We start from the raw sequence: 17,409 nt of genomic DNA, 5'->3' as shown, positions 1-17,409 counted from the left end.
TCTTTGTCTCAAATATGGAAAGTATAAATACTGTTTACGTATTTTTAAAATGCCGGTACACACAAAAATTCCGAGGGGAGTGGCACCCCTCCTTCGAGGTTTTTCAATATCGCGGCAGGGTCCCGGTCAACCATTAACCGCAAGAAGTGAGGGAACACCGGATTTCGGATGACAGCTCCCCTCCCAAATCTTTGCCAAGCGAGGGCAGCAGGCGGCCAAGGCTCTCATTACAGCAGCCGTCCAGTGCCGTGCCCAAAGCTTGAATTAACTGCAGCGACGGTCAAAAGGTTGGAATGAGCCACCAAAGGCTCTTTGAAATCGTCTCTTCGCAAGAGTGTCAAAAAAAAAATCTGCCCCCATGCTTGCGGTTGTAGCTTGCTAACATTTTGACGGGGCAGCACGGTGGACTCCAGCTCAAGCACGACGCGAATGAGGACATAGTTCCTGTCAGAAAGCCGAAAGGTAACGATTTGGTGACGACGGTTAATGAATGCATGTTTTACGTTGATTGTCATTTTAGGAAATGTATCAAAATTCCTTCTGTCATCAACCTCTGTCGTTTTTATGAGTTAATTCATATCACCACTCAACCTTCATCGATGAATGAAAGGTTACGAGCTCACTAACACCACCGGGCCGTGTGATCCGTCTCCAGAATAGTAAATTAAAATAATTGTTTTACTCCGGCGCAACGTATTAAAAACAAATCCGAATGATCCTGACAAGGATTATTAAATTCAAAACTAGGTCATTAACAATAGCACCCGTTATATAGAAACGAGAACGAGCCGTCGTCAAAACGAAGCGGTCGCTTATTAACCTCCGATTCTCGGTTACTGAGTAGAGTTAAGAAGAAGCGAAGGCGGATCCGGATTGGCTTCGTGAAATCAAAGATAAATGATGAGTCACGCTTTCCGACGGAAGGGGTGACAGGATGCGCGAGGGAGAGCATCGCAAAACCAAGAATCCCGCTTTCCTTTTTTTTACGCCGCAATCCCGAACGCGGCGGCCCCTGAAGCGGCTCGGAATAATGACATACTTAACCTTGGGGGAAACGGCAGGCTTGCGTCGTGCCCAAGAAGACCGCAGGCGCATCTTGTAAAGGCTTTTTTACATTTACGACCCGAGCCGGCCGGCCACGCAAGACGAGAGCCGCATCCGATGATAATGTCGAGTCTCGGATATGAGCAGGAATTTGTGCGCCAGGCGGGCCGAGGGGGGGCGGGGGCTGACTCGGCTTGCTAATGCATGGACAGCTTTTTTCCGAGGATGGCGAATACCGGCTGCGGAGAGGTACGCTTGATACTTTTGGCCCTCCGTGATCTGGCATGAGGGATTATTTGTGGGAGCAGGAGAGTGGAGCGAGGGGGGGCGGGCGGGGTCCAACCAAATGGGCCGGTCGGTTAAAAGGACTTTTTCTGGAGGGCGTATTGCGCCTCCACTTTCTCTTTCCTTGGCGTAGAACAGCAAGGAGGGTTTCACTCTTAAAAGTTGGCCCCGATACTTAATGGCTTTGTGTTTACCAGTAACATCGCAGCCCAAAGGCTTCCATTTAAACAAACGAGAACTTCCTCCTCAGATCGAAAAGAAAGTACGACGGGGGCGGGGTGGAGCGATAACAAAAGCCATGACGAAGGGTTCCCGAGTGGTTCCCGAAGCGCGACACGCTCTTTGGTCATTAAGAGTGATTGATATTTTTTTTTTTTCCACAGAAGTGGGGCGGATTTTGTGGTCGAGCACCGTGGACAAATTGCGTCTGACAGCGGAGACGAGCGACTAAACACAGCGTGAAGTTCAGAGCGAGAGCCCGGCGAAGCGGCGCCCGGTCCCCGAAGGGGAGCCCGCGATGCGACGACCAATCGCATAAAGTCCCCCGGTAGAGGGGGCGGGGGGGGATTGAATCCCATGTACTCCGATTTGCTGAACACCTCCCGAAACGGTAAGGGGAAGCGTGTCACAGAGACACAATGCTGGTTTGTTCAAGAAATGGACATTGTTTTTTTCCCCCCAAAAAATCAAAAAATGTAACGGAAAATGTTCCATTTGTCGAACTTGCGTTCCGTGGCTCTCAACAAACATATTTGGAGAGAAGACTTGAGACCCCTCCTTTTGATGTTCGACCTAAATGGTGCCGTGCTGTCTCTTCCCGTGCTGTTTTGTTGGCTGTTTCCTTACTCGGTTGATTGTTCCGGCCCATTCCCCTGTGGGGAGGCGTCAAATTTGCACTCTGAAGTCTCATCCGGGCCAGATACTGACACCTCTCCGATCACTTTATATACAGTGGTACCTCGACTTCCGAATGCCTCAGCAAAAAATATTGCCTCTTGTTACGAAAGAAATTTCAAGATACGAAAGGTCAAAATACAGTATGGGCTGCTCCTCGCAGCTCCGAGTTTCCTGAACGCAACATACTTTTAGCTGCTCTGCCATTGGCTATTATGAAGCATCTTCCTGGCATCCCATTGGCTAAGTGGGACCTCTACCGTGTGTGTCTTTACGTGCAGATAAATAGATGTGTATCTATGCAGCATCCTCGTCATTCGCCCCTGGGACCACGAGGCGCTCCGATAGTTTTACGTAAATGTGAATCACCCAGAAAAAGTGTGCACCGGTCTGGCGATTGCTCACTATGCTCATGTTTGCCTCGGACATTTTCAAAGGATTGTTACAAGCCGACAAACGCAAACGTCCTTGGATCAATCCTGGGAGAGAAGATGAGCTAAAGAGGACGCAGTTAAAAGTTAAATGACCATCATTTTGATTCTTTGTTTTTTACATTATGCACAACTCTCATTTATTGTGCAATCATCTCCTTGTAACATGTATTTGTTACAGATTTTGATGCATTTTTATGCTTTAGGAAACATTTATGTCTGAATTTTGGGGGTCTTGGAACGGATTAGGGCATTTCCATGGAAAACGCGTCCCTACTTACAAAATGTTCTCGTTAAGAAATTTCTTCCAGAACCGATTCATTTCATAAGTAGAAGCACCACTGTCCTCTGTTGTCTGCTTTTAATGTCTTTTTATTCACCATTTCAAAGCTCTTCTATGTCATCCCGATGCCGCCGACCGCACTCGCTTTCAATTGGCGTTCATATCGACGCAATTGCTAAAAGAATGCCAATGATTTGCTACTATTGTAATTTTCCACCCAAAGGGAAATGATACCGGGAGTGGAGTCGCTATTTGTCTGAGCAGATCCGAGGAGGAAATGTTGAGGGCAGATGAGGCCGACTGATCCATCGCGGAAGCGCACGGGAGAGATGCAGACAAGAGAGAAGTGAAAGTTTCAGAGGCAACTTCGGAGACTCTTGATTTGTTCCCTTCATTACTTCCCCGCAATGGCTGCCGCTTTGGATTTAGTCAGCTGGCGGGGGAATAGGAAGGAGACGCTGACTGCGATCTGGATCAGGCTCGACAGGGATGAGATTGGGGAGATGTGGGACTCGCTCGGCTCGCTCTCCAGTGGGCAGAGTGGGATTGGGGCTTTTTATCCCCCCCCCCCCAACCCATCGCTAATGTGTGTTTAATGGTTTAGGGCACCTGGTCAAAAGGTTGAGGCACTGATATCATGACAACAAAGCCGGCCGGGCGGGCGGTACCAAAACCTGGACCATTTGGGAATGATCCAAGCTCTTTTACCACCTCGACAAAGTTTCAGCATCACTCACAAGAATCCAAACATGGAAACACAAAACATGCTCCATTTTCTCAGCGATGAAAACAATAAACGTTAAAGGGACAGGAGTCGAAAAGTCAAATTCGGAGCCGCTTTCTTTTAACCCTCTGAGTCTTTTTTTTTGGTTTGGTTTTCCCTTTCTCGGCAAGCGCATCGCCACTTGAAGGTCTTTAGAGTCAGTTAGGACTTGGGTTCGCTTTTTTTTTCTCCAGCCGTCGCTGCGGCCCGTCCGAAGGGGGTTTAGAAGAATTTATAAGGCGGTTAAAACCGAGGGCTTCCCAGAGCAAAGATGTGTCCAATCGCTCCAACGCGTCGTCATCGGAGAAGCCCTCAGCGGTTAGTGTGTCAGGTGGTTAAGATTCCGCTCCGGCCTTTGAGAACCCTTTGAGCTCTGGACGCGCCGCCTCCGACCATTCGCCATCGTATCCAATCATGTTGGCAAATAAGCGAACACCTCGAGCGATATGGGCGCGGCGCTCAAGAGGTGGGGCGGGGGGGTAACTCATTTATTCCTCACGCGATCCCAACGCTCTCCTCTGAAGATGAAAGGGAATAATGCAGGCGCGTCTGGTGACACGCGCAAATCGTTCGGCAAGCGGGCGAGTCATCTCTTATTGATCCGCCGCTCGGCTCGACTTTCATCTCCCGAGCCGCTCCTGATTGGGATTTGTGTCGGAAGCGGTCGCAGCGGCGGCGACGAGGGGGGCGACGGAGGCCCGTTTTTGTTTTCTGTGAAATAAACATGCGGGCCGTCATCCTGTTTGTGCGACGGCACGTGGACGGGCCTCGTATCCGTCGGAGGCGAAAGCGAACGATTCTTTATTCCCTTCCGGTTTGTCCGACTCGAGCACCTTCACGTGGTGGTGGGCAGGCGGGACCCTCAGTCCTCAAAGGGTTTTAAACGAGCATCGCTTTGGACAGTCCCTTTAACTTTTAGTGACTTTCTCGTGTCATTTTTTTTTCCCTCCCCTGTGATATCTTAATTGTCACATTCATCCAACAAAAGACACAGGAATGACACAAAGAGTTTTTTTTTTTTTTTTAAAGGGGAAGGTGGGGGTTATGTCAGGTTATTTGGGGGTTAGTTCTCTGAAGAGATGCAGTCCAAGTTTTTAGGATCTGTTCACCTCGGCTCGACACCGTATGAAAAGAAATCCCGATTGCATCACTTTGGAAGACTTGACTCATTGGTTGGATGTGAGTATGGGAGAGGGCGGAGCCCCAGGTCACATGGTTCTGCATCTCTTCCAGAGCGGTGGTTAGCGGTAGATCATTAGTGGAGTTAAAGTGGTTTTATTACCTTTGTCGAGTAGCCACTCGTCAACTACCCGACCGAGGCGGTATGGGATTCTTTGTCTGGCAATAGCCAGGCGCTCATTATCAAAGTTCCCTTTAAGAAATTTGGAGAAAAAAATTAGGAGAGGTTACAAGTCAATCATAAGACAAAAAGGAAAATCTGGAAGTTAAAAGGTGAGAGGTTAGAAAGGGCAACAAGGCAAACGTTTAGCATAAAAGTTATGTGCGTTAAAGGTTTTAGTTAGGACAGCAGGAGCGTGAGGAATGTTTTGGGGCTTCTCTGTTTGATTGCTTCAATCACATTCTGGTTACCATCTCTTTATATGCTTTTAACTCACGAAGACGTAAGACAGTTTTAGAAATGATTTAGACAGTTTGCATTGAATACAAGTGCCCACTCACAGCGTTAAACCTGTCCCGCATTTCAATGCGCGTAAACACGGCCAAGCAATCGTTTAGGCTAGCAGGATAATTGCACTCAGTGAATAAAACTGGAAATTAAACAGTTCCCATTCGGAAAAATAAAACATCTTTCGTGGTTGTTTCAAGGAAGACGTTTGGTTCGTTCAACACTTTGCGGACGAACACCCCCGCCCCCTCCCCCACCCCAAGTTCTCGAAAATTAACCCGAGCGATTCTCCGAGGCGCACGGCAATTAGCGCGTGTCTCCCCTGCACTGCAAACATCTTGTTAGCCCTCGACGCGCTTCAATCAACCTCGGCGTCGCAACGGTCCGCTCCATCATATGCGGCGACCGGGTCAGAGGTCTTATTAGGAGTCGCTGTAACTCACAAAGAATGACGTGAATCAGCCATCCTCCGATTTTCCCTGTGAAATCTGCGTCGTTTTCCTACACAATGAGTATCCCATCCTCTGCAGAAAACTGGTGCGTTGCCGCAGTGATCCAAAGTAGGCTGCCTCAACATTCTGCACTACCCGCTTCCGGCCCCCAGGGGGCTCTCGACCTCGCCAACTCCGCAGGTGCCTGTGAGCTCACACGGTGCCACGTTGAGAAAAAGCAGGAGAGAGGAATGAAGATCGGGCGCATTGATGTCGCAAGAAAAGTGGAGCCGCTCGCTTGGCAGGATACGAAGCCCTGACGATTGTTCACAGGTTGTCGAGGTGTCTTGAGGATCTCGAAGGTCTGCTTCTGGTTCCCGTTGAGGCGGCAAACTAATTGGGGGTGAATTAATTGCGCCTCCTGTTGGATTCTGTGAAACCGTGAAAAAAAAGTCACACCTCGGCGCTGTCGAACACTTTTGCAACCAGGCGGCAATTTCCAGCTAAGATCCTCAATGTCACGGACTAACTCGTCACTCATGGCAACTTCCTTGCTTCAGTTTTCCGTTTTTAGATATCAATTAGCTTGCGTTCTCTTTTCTTCTTCTTCTTATTTTTTTGAAACGCAGCCATCCCCTCCCCCCCAATCTCCCTTCTGTTGGCCGCCCGCTGCAATGGCAGGATTTACCGCCGTGATGGGAGCCATACTGGGTCCATAGCCCAGCTGCGGGCCCTGGGGGGGGGGCAGGGCAAGGGCATGCTGATTGTCTGGCACCTCTGGGAAGCACAAAGCAAGGTGGAGGACAGGAAGGGGACTCCTTTTCCACAACACAGAAAAGTCTTCTCTGGGATCAGAAAAAAATTTATTTGCGCTTGCCAAAAGTGACAGGTGGTAGCTCCAACTCCTAACTGTGTAAACAAACACAACGGTGGCATGAGATCGCATATAACCCCCCCCCCCTCCCCCAATGTAACGAAATGAAATGTCATCTCAGGGCACCGCGAGGGAAGATTTTTAAAACACAACAATGGTGAATGAAGGATTGGGAATCCAAGATGGTCAAGCAAACTTCTTCCTCAGTCTTGCACTTGGATTCACTTTTCATATCCTTTCAGTGATTTCAGATTGTAAACCAACACCCCCCCCCCCTCCAAAAAAAGATCCCAGTGCGCATCCACGGGTGGGCTCAGGCTCTTCAAAGAGCCAGCTGTATATCATGTCGCTCCGGAGGGCAGCCAGGTGTCCTTGCGCAGGACACCCGCATCGGAAATCCATCAAGCAGGGCGGAGATTACATTGTGGGCCATTGGCCGGCGGCCATTCGGCTCTCCCGCTCGCTCGCCGCCGCAGCAGCAGCCTGCCTCCTTGTCAGGCTCATTGCCTTCTTGATTTTGGTAACTTTAGATGGATTGCTTTCGTCGCCGCCGCCGCAGGAATAGAGCGGAGGCTCCGGCGGCGCTTCACGTCTCCGCGTGGAGGAGTCAAATCATACAAACAAAATGATTCTGGAGCACAGGAAATGTGGCTTTTCAAGGCTGAAAATGGATGAAAAGGTTCCCAGGCGAGGCGCGGCTTTGTAAGGTGTAAACACTCCGCCCACTCCGGCGACGCCGGTGCATGGCTTCGACGCACGCGGCTCCTTAACGACGCGCTCATCTTTCATCTGCGCCGCTGCTCTCAAGCCCGCGGCAAGTTTGATTTTTTTTTCTTCAACGGGATCTTTGCCACCTTTCATCTTGCCCTCCTCTGGAGGCATCCTCGCAACTCGTCTAATTTGACCCCAAGCGATCGTTTCCCGCTCCGTCGAGCTCCCTCCCCGCCCTCGATGCCACCGAACAGTCTCCGTGTCTCCGTCATCCGCAGGCTGCAGGCCCGCAATTGGAGGAATCTTTCAAGTGCGCATCAGAACAAGTTGCAGAAAACCAAAACGGCCTTCGGAATTCAGAGCCTCTGCCCAAAATATAAGCAGGGATCCTTTGAAAGACTTTTTCCGCGCATGCTTGAAAAGGGGTTCACCAAGGCACCTCTTCATCAACTCATCAGATATCGGGACGCGTCCGCACAAGATTTTGGACAAGCACATGAGTCCTTCCCAAGCTTGGGGTAAAACTTTGCTCCCAGTGACCCAAAAAGAACTTGCTTGAGTTGTCGGTTTAATATTGTGTCCCTGCAGCCTTTAAAAAAAACAAAACAAAACAAAACAAAAAACGCAACCTGTTGTTTTGACCATTTAGCTTGCACTCCTGAGTGCTTTTATGTGTCTTTCCAAGACAGGAAGTATATCCTTAGGGCTGCCTGCATCCCTCCTTTTTAGAAGGCCAATGGATCGCTGAAGCATCATGCAAGGAGACCCCCCCAAAACAGAAGAGTGCATTAAAAAAAGAACAAAAACCCTCCAAACAATTAACACACACTTTGCAACTTCTTCCCCACAGAGCCGGAGACTGAAAAAGCAGCGTGAGATTGCACAAGTAAAGACCGTGTAGCCTCAGCTCGTGGAGGGAGGGCCGACAGCGAGAGTCTGCCTCTGTCACTTCGGCTTCGAAGGAGGTTAAAAAAGAAAAAAGAGCTGGTGAAGGAGCCACCAGTGACACCTGACACACTGGATTAACTGGCCGGCTGCTCCCGTGACACTATTTTTTGCTTGCTTTCTGCCCCCCCTCACACACTTTGTCTTTGCCACAGATAAATGCTGACACACATCATGTCGTGGGGGGGCCATCAGGAGATGTGTTGCTGTGCCCTTAAAAGTGCTTGACGTGCGGCGGCCACGTTGGCTGTCAGCCTCTTTTCTGTCGCTCCAAATCACCGCCTCGGAGCAAGCTTCAAAATATTTGGGATTAAAGTGCAGGTTGCGGTGAGTGGCGGGGGGGGACAGACCTTGTCAGCGTCTTTCTTGTGAAGGATAACAAGAGGTACCTTTTTTTCCACCCACCCTCGGGGATTTTGTACGACTCTTAAGAAAGCCATCGAGGAAAAAGGAAACGAAATCCCAAAAGTGACTTCTTGAGAGCACAACGTATTCATTCGGCCGGGCTCCGGACGGCCGCAGCATCCCAGCGAGGGAGCCGCCGGCGGGTCAGAAGAGTCCAGGGGGGAACGCGAATTCGCCAGAACTTTTCTTTTAGATGGATGGGAACAGTCATTCCTCACGGGCGGCATCTTGAACTCAATCTGGCGACACGGACATTTTGATTCGGGCGTTCCGCGAGGACCAAAAAGGACTCTGATCAATGCGGGGTAAATCAAATCGTTGTGCGCGTCTGTTCCCAAAAGTGTCGGCGTTGGAGTGTTTTGTTCCACTTTAGAGAATCAAATGATCCGATGTGGGTCACGGGAACTTGTTTCAATCGCTCCCCGTCGCCACACATTTCCTGCCTCCGCGAGGGAGACGAGCCTTCATCCGCCGCTCGTCTTCCTCCGCCCCTTCGCGCCTCGAGCCCCCGGTGTGAGGTGTTTGCTCCCTGAATGCCGCTTCTCAAGCAACGGCCTGAAAATAGATTGCGGTGTGAATGAGAGGAGCACCACGCCCCTTCCAGCCTTCCTTTTCCTGTTAATTTCCTTCCATCTTCTCGAAGCTTGAGGCGGCCTCCGGATGCGAACACGAGGCTCATCTCGCCAGCCGACAAACGACTAAAAGCTCTCATTTTTGATCAGCGGAGGGACCCAGAAAGGAGAGATTGACAACAACATGAAAAAAGCTGATGTGGAAGAAAAGGAATACGTCGGTTGGTGCGCTTCCAGCGACGTGACACTCTTGCTAACCAGGATCCTTTGTTTTTTTTTTTTTTTTTTTTTTGGGGGGGCTTGGGGGGGGTAGGTCCTAAAAGCAACCGAAAACCATGAGCTGTCTCCGTCTTCCGTCGGGCCTCGGGGCACTGACGGGTTAGCGAGGTTACGCATTGATGTCAACGTCAAAACAAAAGCTAAAAATGCCGGATCGCTGGAGTGATGGAAAAATGTCACCTCGCAGTCAGGCTATAACAAGTCCAAATCCAGATGACAAACATCTGTTAAATATATAAATGGCGGCACGGTAATGTACTGGTGAGCACGTGCAGAGGTTGTGGGTTCGAAACCGGCACCGGCCTTCCTTTGTGGAGTTTGCATGTTCTCTCTGTTCCTGCGCGGGTTTTCTCCGGGTACTCCAGTTTTCTTCCCGTATTCCAAAAACATGCCCCTTAGGTTAATGGGACACTCTAAATCATCCCTCGGTGTGAGCGTGAGCGCAGATGGTCGTGTGCCCTGCGATTGGCTGGCAACCAAACTGCCGAGCGACCTTCCCCTCCTTTTGGATTTGACTCTTGACGGGACGGCGAGCGCGTCACCGCCCACTTTATAGGCAAACGAGACGGGAACACGCGTCTTCCTTTTGAACAACCACGCAAGAGGAGGTAAGCACAATTGTGAGAGAAATGCAACATGCGCCCAGAATAGCCTCGCCGGCGAGGCCTAAATAGAACTGCGCTGCTCGTAGTGACTCATCGAGGCTGCGAAATGATCTGCTTTTATCTTTCGGAGCAGGCATGTGCTAAAAGCATCAAGTGCACTCCCCCTGCACGTTTTTTTTTTTTTGCTGATCTACATGCAGAACTGACTTTGGAGAGAGCCGGGAGCGAACTGCAGCGCAATATCGCATCTCACGGGGGGTAACTTAGGTGGGAGCAGCATAATCAGTTGATTTCTCCCGGTCACTGAAGAAATGTAACAATCGGAGTCATAACAATAAAAGGCTCCAAAGAATAATCTTTGACAGCTCATTTGTCCACGTCCAAGTGGGTGAACTATTGAATTGAAGCGCCAGCATTTCTCTCCCCATTGTGGTACTTGCAAAGGAAAAAAAATGCTTCCCATTCACGTGTCATCTTCGATAAGGTCCCCCCCCGCATGGAGGGTAACGCGCATACCTGAGGGGAAGCGTTCGATGACGGGCTGATTGTCCACCTGGAGCGTGGCGTTACCGCCGCTGCGCGTGAAGCGCACCACGTGGTACTTGCCGTCGCTCACCATCACCGCGCTCTCCTCGATGGCGATGTCGTCCGTTCCCACGTTGAAGATCACGCCGATCCTTCCCCTCTCCTGCGGACAGAGGACCACGGCGGAGATGTTGACAAGGAGAAAGAATGATGAACAATCGGCTTTGTTTTCCAATGGGAAATGATCCCGTTTCACAAAAATGGTCCGGTGATTTTGGTTTCGATACTCCGCGCAAGACTGCAGAAATGATATTAATTGTCTGCGAGCTGCGTGAGGCTTCACCGCCTTCACATAGCAGGGAAATCGGATTGATTCGCAGCTCGAGTCGGATCCCAAAACTCTCAACCCTGCGAAGTCATCAAATCGGATTTGTTGCATCCACACATCCAGTCATCTCGATACCTCTGCGTCCCGCGTCCTAGACGCATAATTTTCCCGTGGGACGCACGGTTCCAAATAATGTGCGTTTTTCGGATGCAAGGAAAATTTTCAGTCAAAACCAAAAAAAACAAAAAAACAATTGCAGTACATCTTTTTTTCCAGCAACGCAGTGTGGCAGTTCAGCAATCACCGCCATTGTTGTTTTGATCTTGCGTTAAGTAATCTCGTGTGACGAGATTTCCCTTCTCGCGGGACGAGATTGGCGAGATTGGCCTTCAACCTCGCGGAAAGCAGACGTTTGCCAAGATGTGTAACGTTAAAACAAGTGTTGCGAACAAGTGTTGCGGAGATATCACAGAGGAAGAAGCTAAAGTTGGATAGTTTTTGGCAATAATAAGTTGACTTTGAGAAAGTCTTGCATCATTGGAAGCAGAGTAAAGAGAGGAGAATTTATGAACTCAAAGACTGAACCATGGGATGAAATAAGAACCTTTCTCAGCAAATCTTGTATACCTGAATTAATTAAATTTTTGCAGCATTTGGTTATAAGAAACAAACCTATTATCAATGTACTGTATATTGTTATTGTTTGTGTTGTTATCATATGCAATTGAATAAGTATAGAATTCGAAATTTGGGATTCTCTAAATGCAAAATGGGACTCATACTTTTCCGATCAGCGAGTCCCTCTGACTCGCAGGGCTCAAACTGTAAAATTATCACTGTACATCAGCACGATATCCACTTTGAGAGAGCAGAGTGGACTTGTGGGGACCCGGAGTGTGTATCAGGCGGCTGACCCGCACCCTGCCCCTCGCCATCGACTATTAGCACTTGCGGCCGCCTGCTGCTTTGAATCTGTCGCAGCTGACTGCCTACTCGACACCTCCCTCACCCACAAACAATCCCATTTTATCCTGGTTTCCTGTCATGAGTCGGACCAAAGGTCAAAGCCATTTGCGGAGCCGCGGAAGCGGAACAGCGTCTCAGTTGAACGCGGGGGTGTAAAGATTATGAGCAATATTAGCGCTGTTTTGCACGCGTAAGGTCAAGCCCGTTCACAGATGGGCCCCGTCCTCCCGGAAGCAATCCAACGCCATCGAATCCATGTCCATTTGCCGCCTTCGCTACGCTCCCATTCCAAGGTGAATTATGTGACTGTTGCCCGGGAGAGCTTTCACCATTATTCACGGCGTATAAGCTATTTTTAAAGAAACAAAAAATAAACCAGCGTGACGTTAACAGTGTCGTAATGAGTAAGTTAATTGAGTAAATAAGCGCAGAGGTTGTACAGTAAATTAATGGACAGAAACATCACAGTCGGAATTACAGGCCTCCTAATCCCCATTTGCGGCTCAAAGTCTGTACCGGGTATTATTCAGCCAAGGACAAAGTATTCAAAAGATGCAGTGGCAGTTTTCCATGATATGGATCCGCTTAGGAGGTGAGCCGATGCCGCAAACCACGCCAACGCATCCAGCGAATGCCTCGGTGGAAACCTATGACGGAGAGCTCAAGAGCTTCCCAGCCATTCCCCAGTTCAAATAAGACCTGCTGAGCTGGGAAAAGATTCGCTGTTCGCCGTTTGGCAGTGCTCTCAGACTCGGGCGCAGGAATCCCAAAGGAAGATTGCATCTCCCAGATCAATGCTCCTCGTGGCTCAGCAGAGAGAAGCGTTGACAATATCTGAGAATATCCGCTAGAATATTTGTGAGACCCTCCACAAACCTGGCCCTGATTTCCTTAGATGTCATTTAGCGGATGCCAAGTGGCATGTTGTATGATTTTTGTCATAGGTGGATATGACATGACTCCTTCTTCTGACTGGCTCCGAGTCAGACCTTTGATCAAAATTATTGTTGTTGGTCCATTCAAAAATGTTCGGAGTTCTCCCTACCCCATCTTATTCTATTTTTTTTTTTTTGGTCCAAGTTGGCTCTTTCAACAATATAAGTTGCTCTAAGACAACCGTGGAAGCTTTTGGGTTATCCAGAAACAGACGGCTCTGTGACGGTACTGTATTTTGATCACAGGAAGAGCGAGTAAAGTGATATGTTGAGGCGCACTTTAATTCAAGCGGTCGACATCGAATCAATTCGTCAGCCACGATGCTTGCAGGTTGAAAGCCGACCAAGACGGCTCTCCATTTAGCGACGCTTGACAGACACAAATGATCACACTCCATGATGAGGGCTAAACGTCTCAAATGGCAAAAGTGCTCCTCCCTCACAGTCGGGAGCCACTTAATCAATAGACTTATGTTATGAACTCACTGGCCGCCGTCTCTCCACCCGGCGCGCGCTGAAACTCAATACTGATCCCAGGACCTGAATAGGAATACGATCAGCAGGGGGGAGTAGCGAGGCGTGCCGATTCAAAATTGAATCGCAGCTATTGATATCTTTTAGCTGCAATAAATAAATAACTCAAATTGTGGAGCGGGAATACCACGGGATCATCTCCATTACCAGCCCTCACGCTAGGCGGCTTAGAATAATCACAGCACCTTTGGCAGGAGAATTAATTCAATCTGCGCTATTAAAACTGTAAATATCCGTCAAACTCACTCTCCCGTCAGCTTGGCGGCGGATCAGCGTTTGTGTTCTGCAACATTCGTTCTTCCCAGTGCGGGTGGGTGTCAGGATATCACTACAGCGGCAAGGCAGTGCTTCTTTGAGTTGGGGGGCAGGGGGGTATGTAAGCGTCTCAGCTACTTTTTAGTACCCACCTAATGGGCTGGAGTTGTCAGGCGATGCCGACAGGGAAATGCTACGGTCTTCATCCGAATGTTGAATGAAGTGGAAAACCAGTCCTGTCACTCGGGTTTTCCGCACTCCTCCTCGCATCTTTTCCATCAAAAAAAAAAAAAAAAAAGCTCAAATGTGACCTTGCAAAAATCACTGTTCTGAATGGAATAAAAATGAGTTGCGGGCGTCCTCGGAGAGTTCTTAGTGATTGCGCCGAGCAAAGAAAAAGGAAGTTGGGGTTGGGGAAGTGAAGTGGGCCAAGGGCTACATCGAAACATGTTCTGACTAAACGAATGTTCACAAACCTTGATGATCCTTCGGGGCTTTGGGGCACTTTGGAATAACGGCGCCCTTCGGGGTTGGTGAGATTTCTTCTGGGTTCTTAAGAGGCAGGTTGCAAGGGCAAAAGAATCAAGACGCGCATTCTGATTTGGACCGATTCCCGATCGTGATTTTGCAAGGACGTGATTTTCTCCGCTAATTCAATCTGAGATGGAGACCGATCAATGTTCAGTCTTCTCCCAAACAAAACAAACATACATTTTGGACCTTACTTAAGGGGTGGGAGGTCTCGCTAAACCAAAACGGCTGAAGAGGAAAGAGCTGCCGCATTCATGAGCCTCGGGAGCAAACGAGCTAATCAGATCCATGCCAGCTTTCCGATTTAATGCTATTCTTAGTTAGGGATTAATATTTTTGTCAGACATCCCAAAACGCACTCGCTGAACCTGACGTCTTGCCGCCATATCGCTTCTCCGCATCTCTTCTGCGAGGGTAATTTCCGCCCCCCCCCCCCGTGCGTCTTATCATCCTGTCAGGACGCAGGCACCACGCCTCGCAGCGCGAGCGCACGACATCGGCCGCCGGCGGAGCAGCATGGGGCTAATCTCCCGTTCTGCAACGGCGGCGTTACGTAAGACACCAAAAGCGACCAACGTGCGGCCTCGATTGCCGGTACGATGTCTCGTGATGGGGAAAATGATGACCGCCCGTTGCAAGCGCCGACGCCTGCTCTCACTCGCCATTTTGCAAGCCGGCCAATTTTGGATGTGTTTTGCGATCTGTGCCAGTCACCTTGACGCCGCTCGACATCTCCACATCTTAATAGCGCGTTATCCATCTGCCCGTCTTCCATCCTGCTCTGCAAAAGAGCTGCGGCTCTGCCCCGGATGATACCCACAAAGGGCTTACAGCAGAAAATAGAACCCAATCGAGAAATAAGGACCATCACACGAGCTCTGTCACTTGTTCTAAAGCTGGCCACCTGGGGGCAGTAAAGATTGATAGACGGCTATACAGCACGCGGACAGTATTGACGTCTCAGGTCGTCTATGCTGGTATCGGCTCCTTGCGGAGGATAAAGAATACCACGGGGCATATGAGTTGCTTCATGCACATAATGCGTTTCCAGATTGAAAAATAAACTGTGAGGAAAAAAAAAGTGTGAAAACAACGACGAGTACGTATTCACACGCCAGAGGGATCAGACACACGAATGTACACACACACGCGGCCCCTGGAGTCCTATCTTTATCTTGTTCATAATCCCATGTAATTAATTTGCGGTTCAAAACTCAACAGCCTCACCGAGTGTTCCCAAATTCCGCTTTCATTTTGCGTCGACTGCCAAGAGTCACCGTTACCGTCTGGTTGTGTACGATCCCATCCTAAATAATTACCAGGCGCTCACTTTCTGTGCCTGTGTGTTTGTGTGTGTGTGTGTGTGTGTGTGTGTGTGTGTGTACAAGTTGCATTGCAGGTGCCTCTTGGGAGTGAACACAAGACGAAGAACAGGCTTTGATTGCGTAAACAGTGGCGCTATTTTGTTTTCGGGAGCACGGCACATGTGGAGATAAAGCCGGCTTCCTTGTCCCGTTTCATCTCCGGTTTGCACGTCGCGTTTGCCAGGCTGGTGGAAGCACATTGAGGGGGGGATGGTGGGGGGGGGGGGCCACAAAAAAAAAACTTAAACCGGAGATTACTTCTTCATTCACCTCGTTCCTTTTGATGTTTTTTTTACACTTTGATGGTGTAACAGCGCATGCAGCCGAGGGCGAGCGGAGCGTTTCGAACCCTGCCGCGTGGCTGAAATGGAAAGGAATGACTGTGACCTTTGCAGGAAATCAGGGGGAAAGTGTTTTCCGTCTCCATTGTTTTCCACTCCTTGCCTCATTTCCCTTCGCCTTCCTGTCACTCCAACGCAGATCCAAAAGCCACAGCGCAAACCCTTTTAAAACTTTCCTCTCTGGCGTTTGTGATCTCGACGTCCAAAAAGGAAGCAACATGGCTCCTCGTCTCCTTTTGCACAACGCCGGACGATTGCGCTCAAGAACATCCCTCGCCGCGGGGGGGCTCGCTGGAGGGGTCTGCCAAACACAAGGGGGCTAATATTTGCTCCGTGCTAAAGTGAGCAAACACGGAGAAGGAGAGCAATCGGCGGCCGCCTGCCGCGTCGTCCTTTCATTTCTCCCGACAACGTCACACCTCCACGCAGGGTGAGGGATAAATCTGACCATATATCGATCGACTTATAAGATCCAGACTTTGTGTATTGAAGTGACGTAATGCAGCATGGCTCCCGCAGGGTGAATAGATCCGTTCGGACGCTATTTTCGACATTTCAATTTGTTTTAATGCAGAGAAATAACAGGAGACGTGAAGACTGACCAATCGTATCGATTTGTGATAAAATAGGAAATTTACCACATTTGGACAGACGAGGTTTCCAGCGATGACATCATTTCTGTTTTAGCGCCCGATAACTTGGCTAGCAAGCATCAAGATTCCTCTCACATACGGGATTGCATCAACTTCCGTTGGAGCCTTGCGCACATGACGCCTGCGTCTCGCGCCGCCACCTGCTGCCGGTACGGCTGAACAGGTGACGATTTGATGTTATTGCATCCAAACGCCGCACGGCAGACAAAAAAGAGGCGCTGGTAAACCTCCACAAAAAGTCACGGGAATGCTAATAATGTCGCCGTTAATGAGCTGACGGCGTGCGCCGGTGAAAATGTTAGCACTTGATAAAGATCTCGCGCACGCGGTTGCTGCAGGGTTGCATTCTGGGTAGCAAGAAAGCTAATTGGGGAGCGTGTCAAGATGTCGCCGTTGAAAAAATGTCAACGGAGAAGGACGCAGGGAGACAAGGAGATCGTGGCTGTCCCTTGCCAGGAAAGAACAACAAACTTTCCCTCCGCCAAGTTCATCCATCACGTAATTAGAGAGCGGCGCAGACTGAAATTGGTGGTGCCTCGATTTCTCGGCAGCTCTCTTAGCCCGTGTCTCCATGCAGACATCAACACTCAAGTCAGTAAGTGATTCATTTGCATATTTCACCTCACGAGTACAAATGAAGGAATCGGGCCGGCGCGGTCATCTCCAATGAATCGAACAAATGCTCCCCCCTCCTGCGGGGTCACGTGGCTGCTGTCAAAACAAAGACGCAAGACCACTTAATTGTTTTTCCTCATGCGATGCTGACAACGAATCACCCAAAAGGTCTCCGTTTCCTCATTTTCATAATTGCGACATCCCAATTAGCAT

At 49.5% G+C, this 17,409-nt stretch overlaps 1 protein-coding gene across 8 annotated transcripts in view; it reads right to left on the bottom strand.

The window, feature by feature from the left end:
- nrxn2b (neurexin 2b) overlaps positions 1-17,409 on the bottom strand; it is a 285,878-nt gene that overhangs the window by 12,899 nt on the left and 255,570 nt on the right. For 6 of the 8 annotated variants that reach the window (XM_019863281.1, XM_019863275.1, XM_019863277.1 and 3 more), the window contains 2 exons: positions 10,666-10,837; positions 4,983-5,072 (listed from right to left, as the gene is read on the bottom strand). In XM_019863281.1, coding sequence (XP_019718840.1) covers positions 4,983-5,072; positions 10,666-10,837 — 262 coding nt within the window. The remainder of the gene's footprint in view (positions 1-4,982; positions 5,073-10,665; positions 10,838-17,409) is intronic. The other 2 variants (XM_019863279.1, XM_019863283.1) reach the window with 1 other exon arrangement.

The sequence above is a fragment of the Hippocampus comes genome, unplaced genomic scaffold (assembly GCF_001891065.2).
Source record: "Hippocampus comes isolate QL1 unplaced genomic scaffold, H_comes_QL1_v1.1 scaffold18, whole genome shotgun sequence".
Classification (NCBI taxonomy): domain Eukaryota; kingdom Metazoa; phylum Chordata; class Actinopteri; order Syngnathiformes; family Syngnathidae; genus Hippocampus; species Hippocampus comes.
The sequence above is the reverse complement of the archived record's forward strand: the minus strand, read 5'-3'. Positions and strand labels throughout refer to the sequence as shown.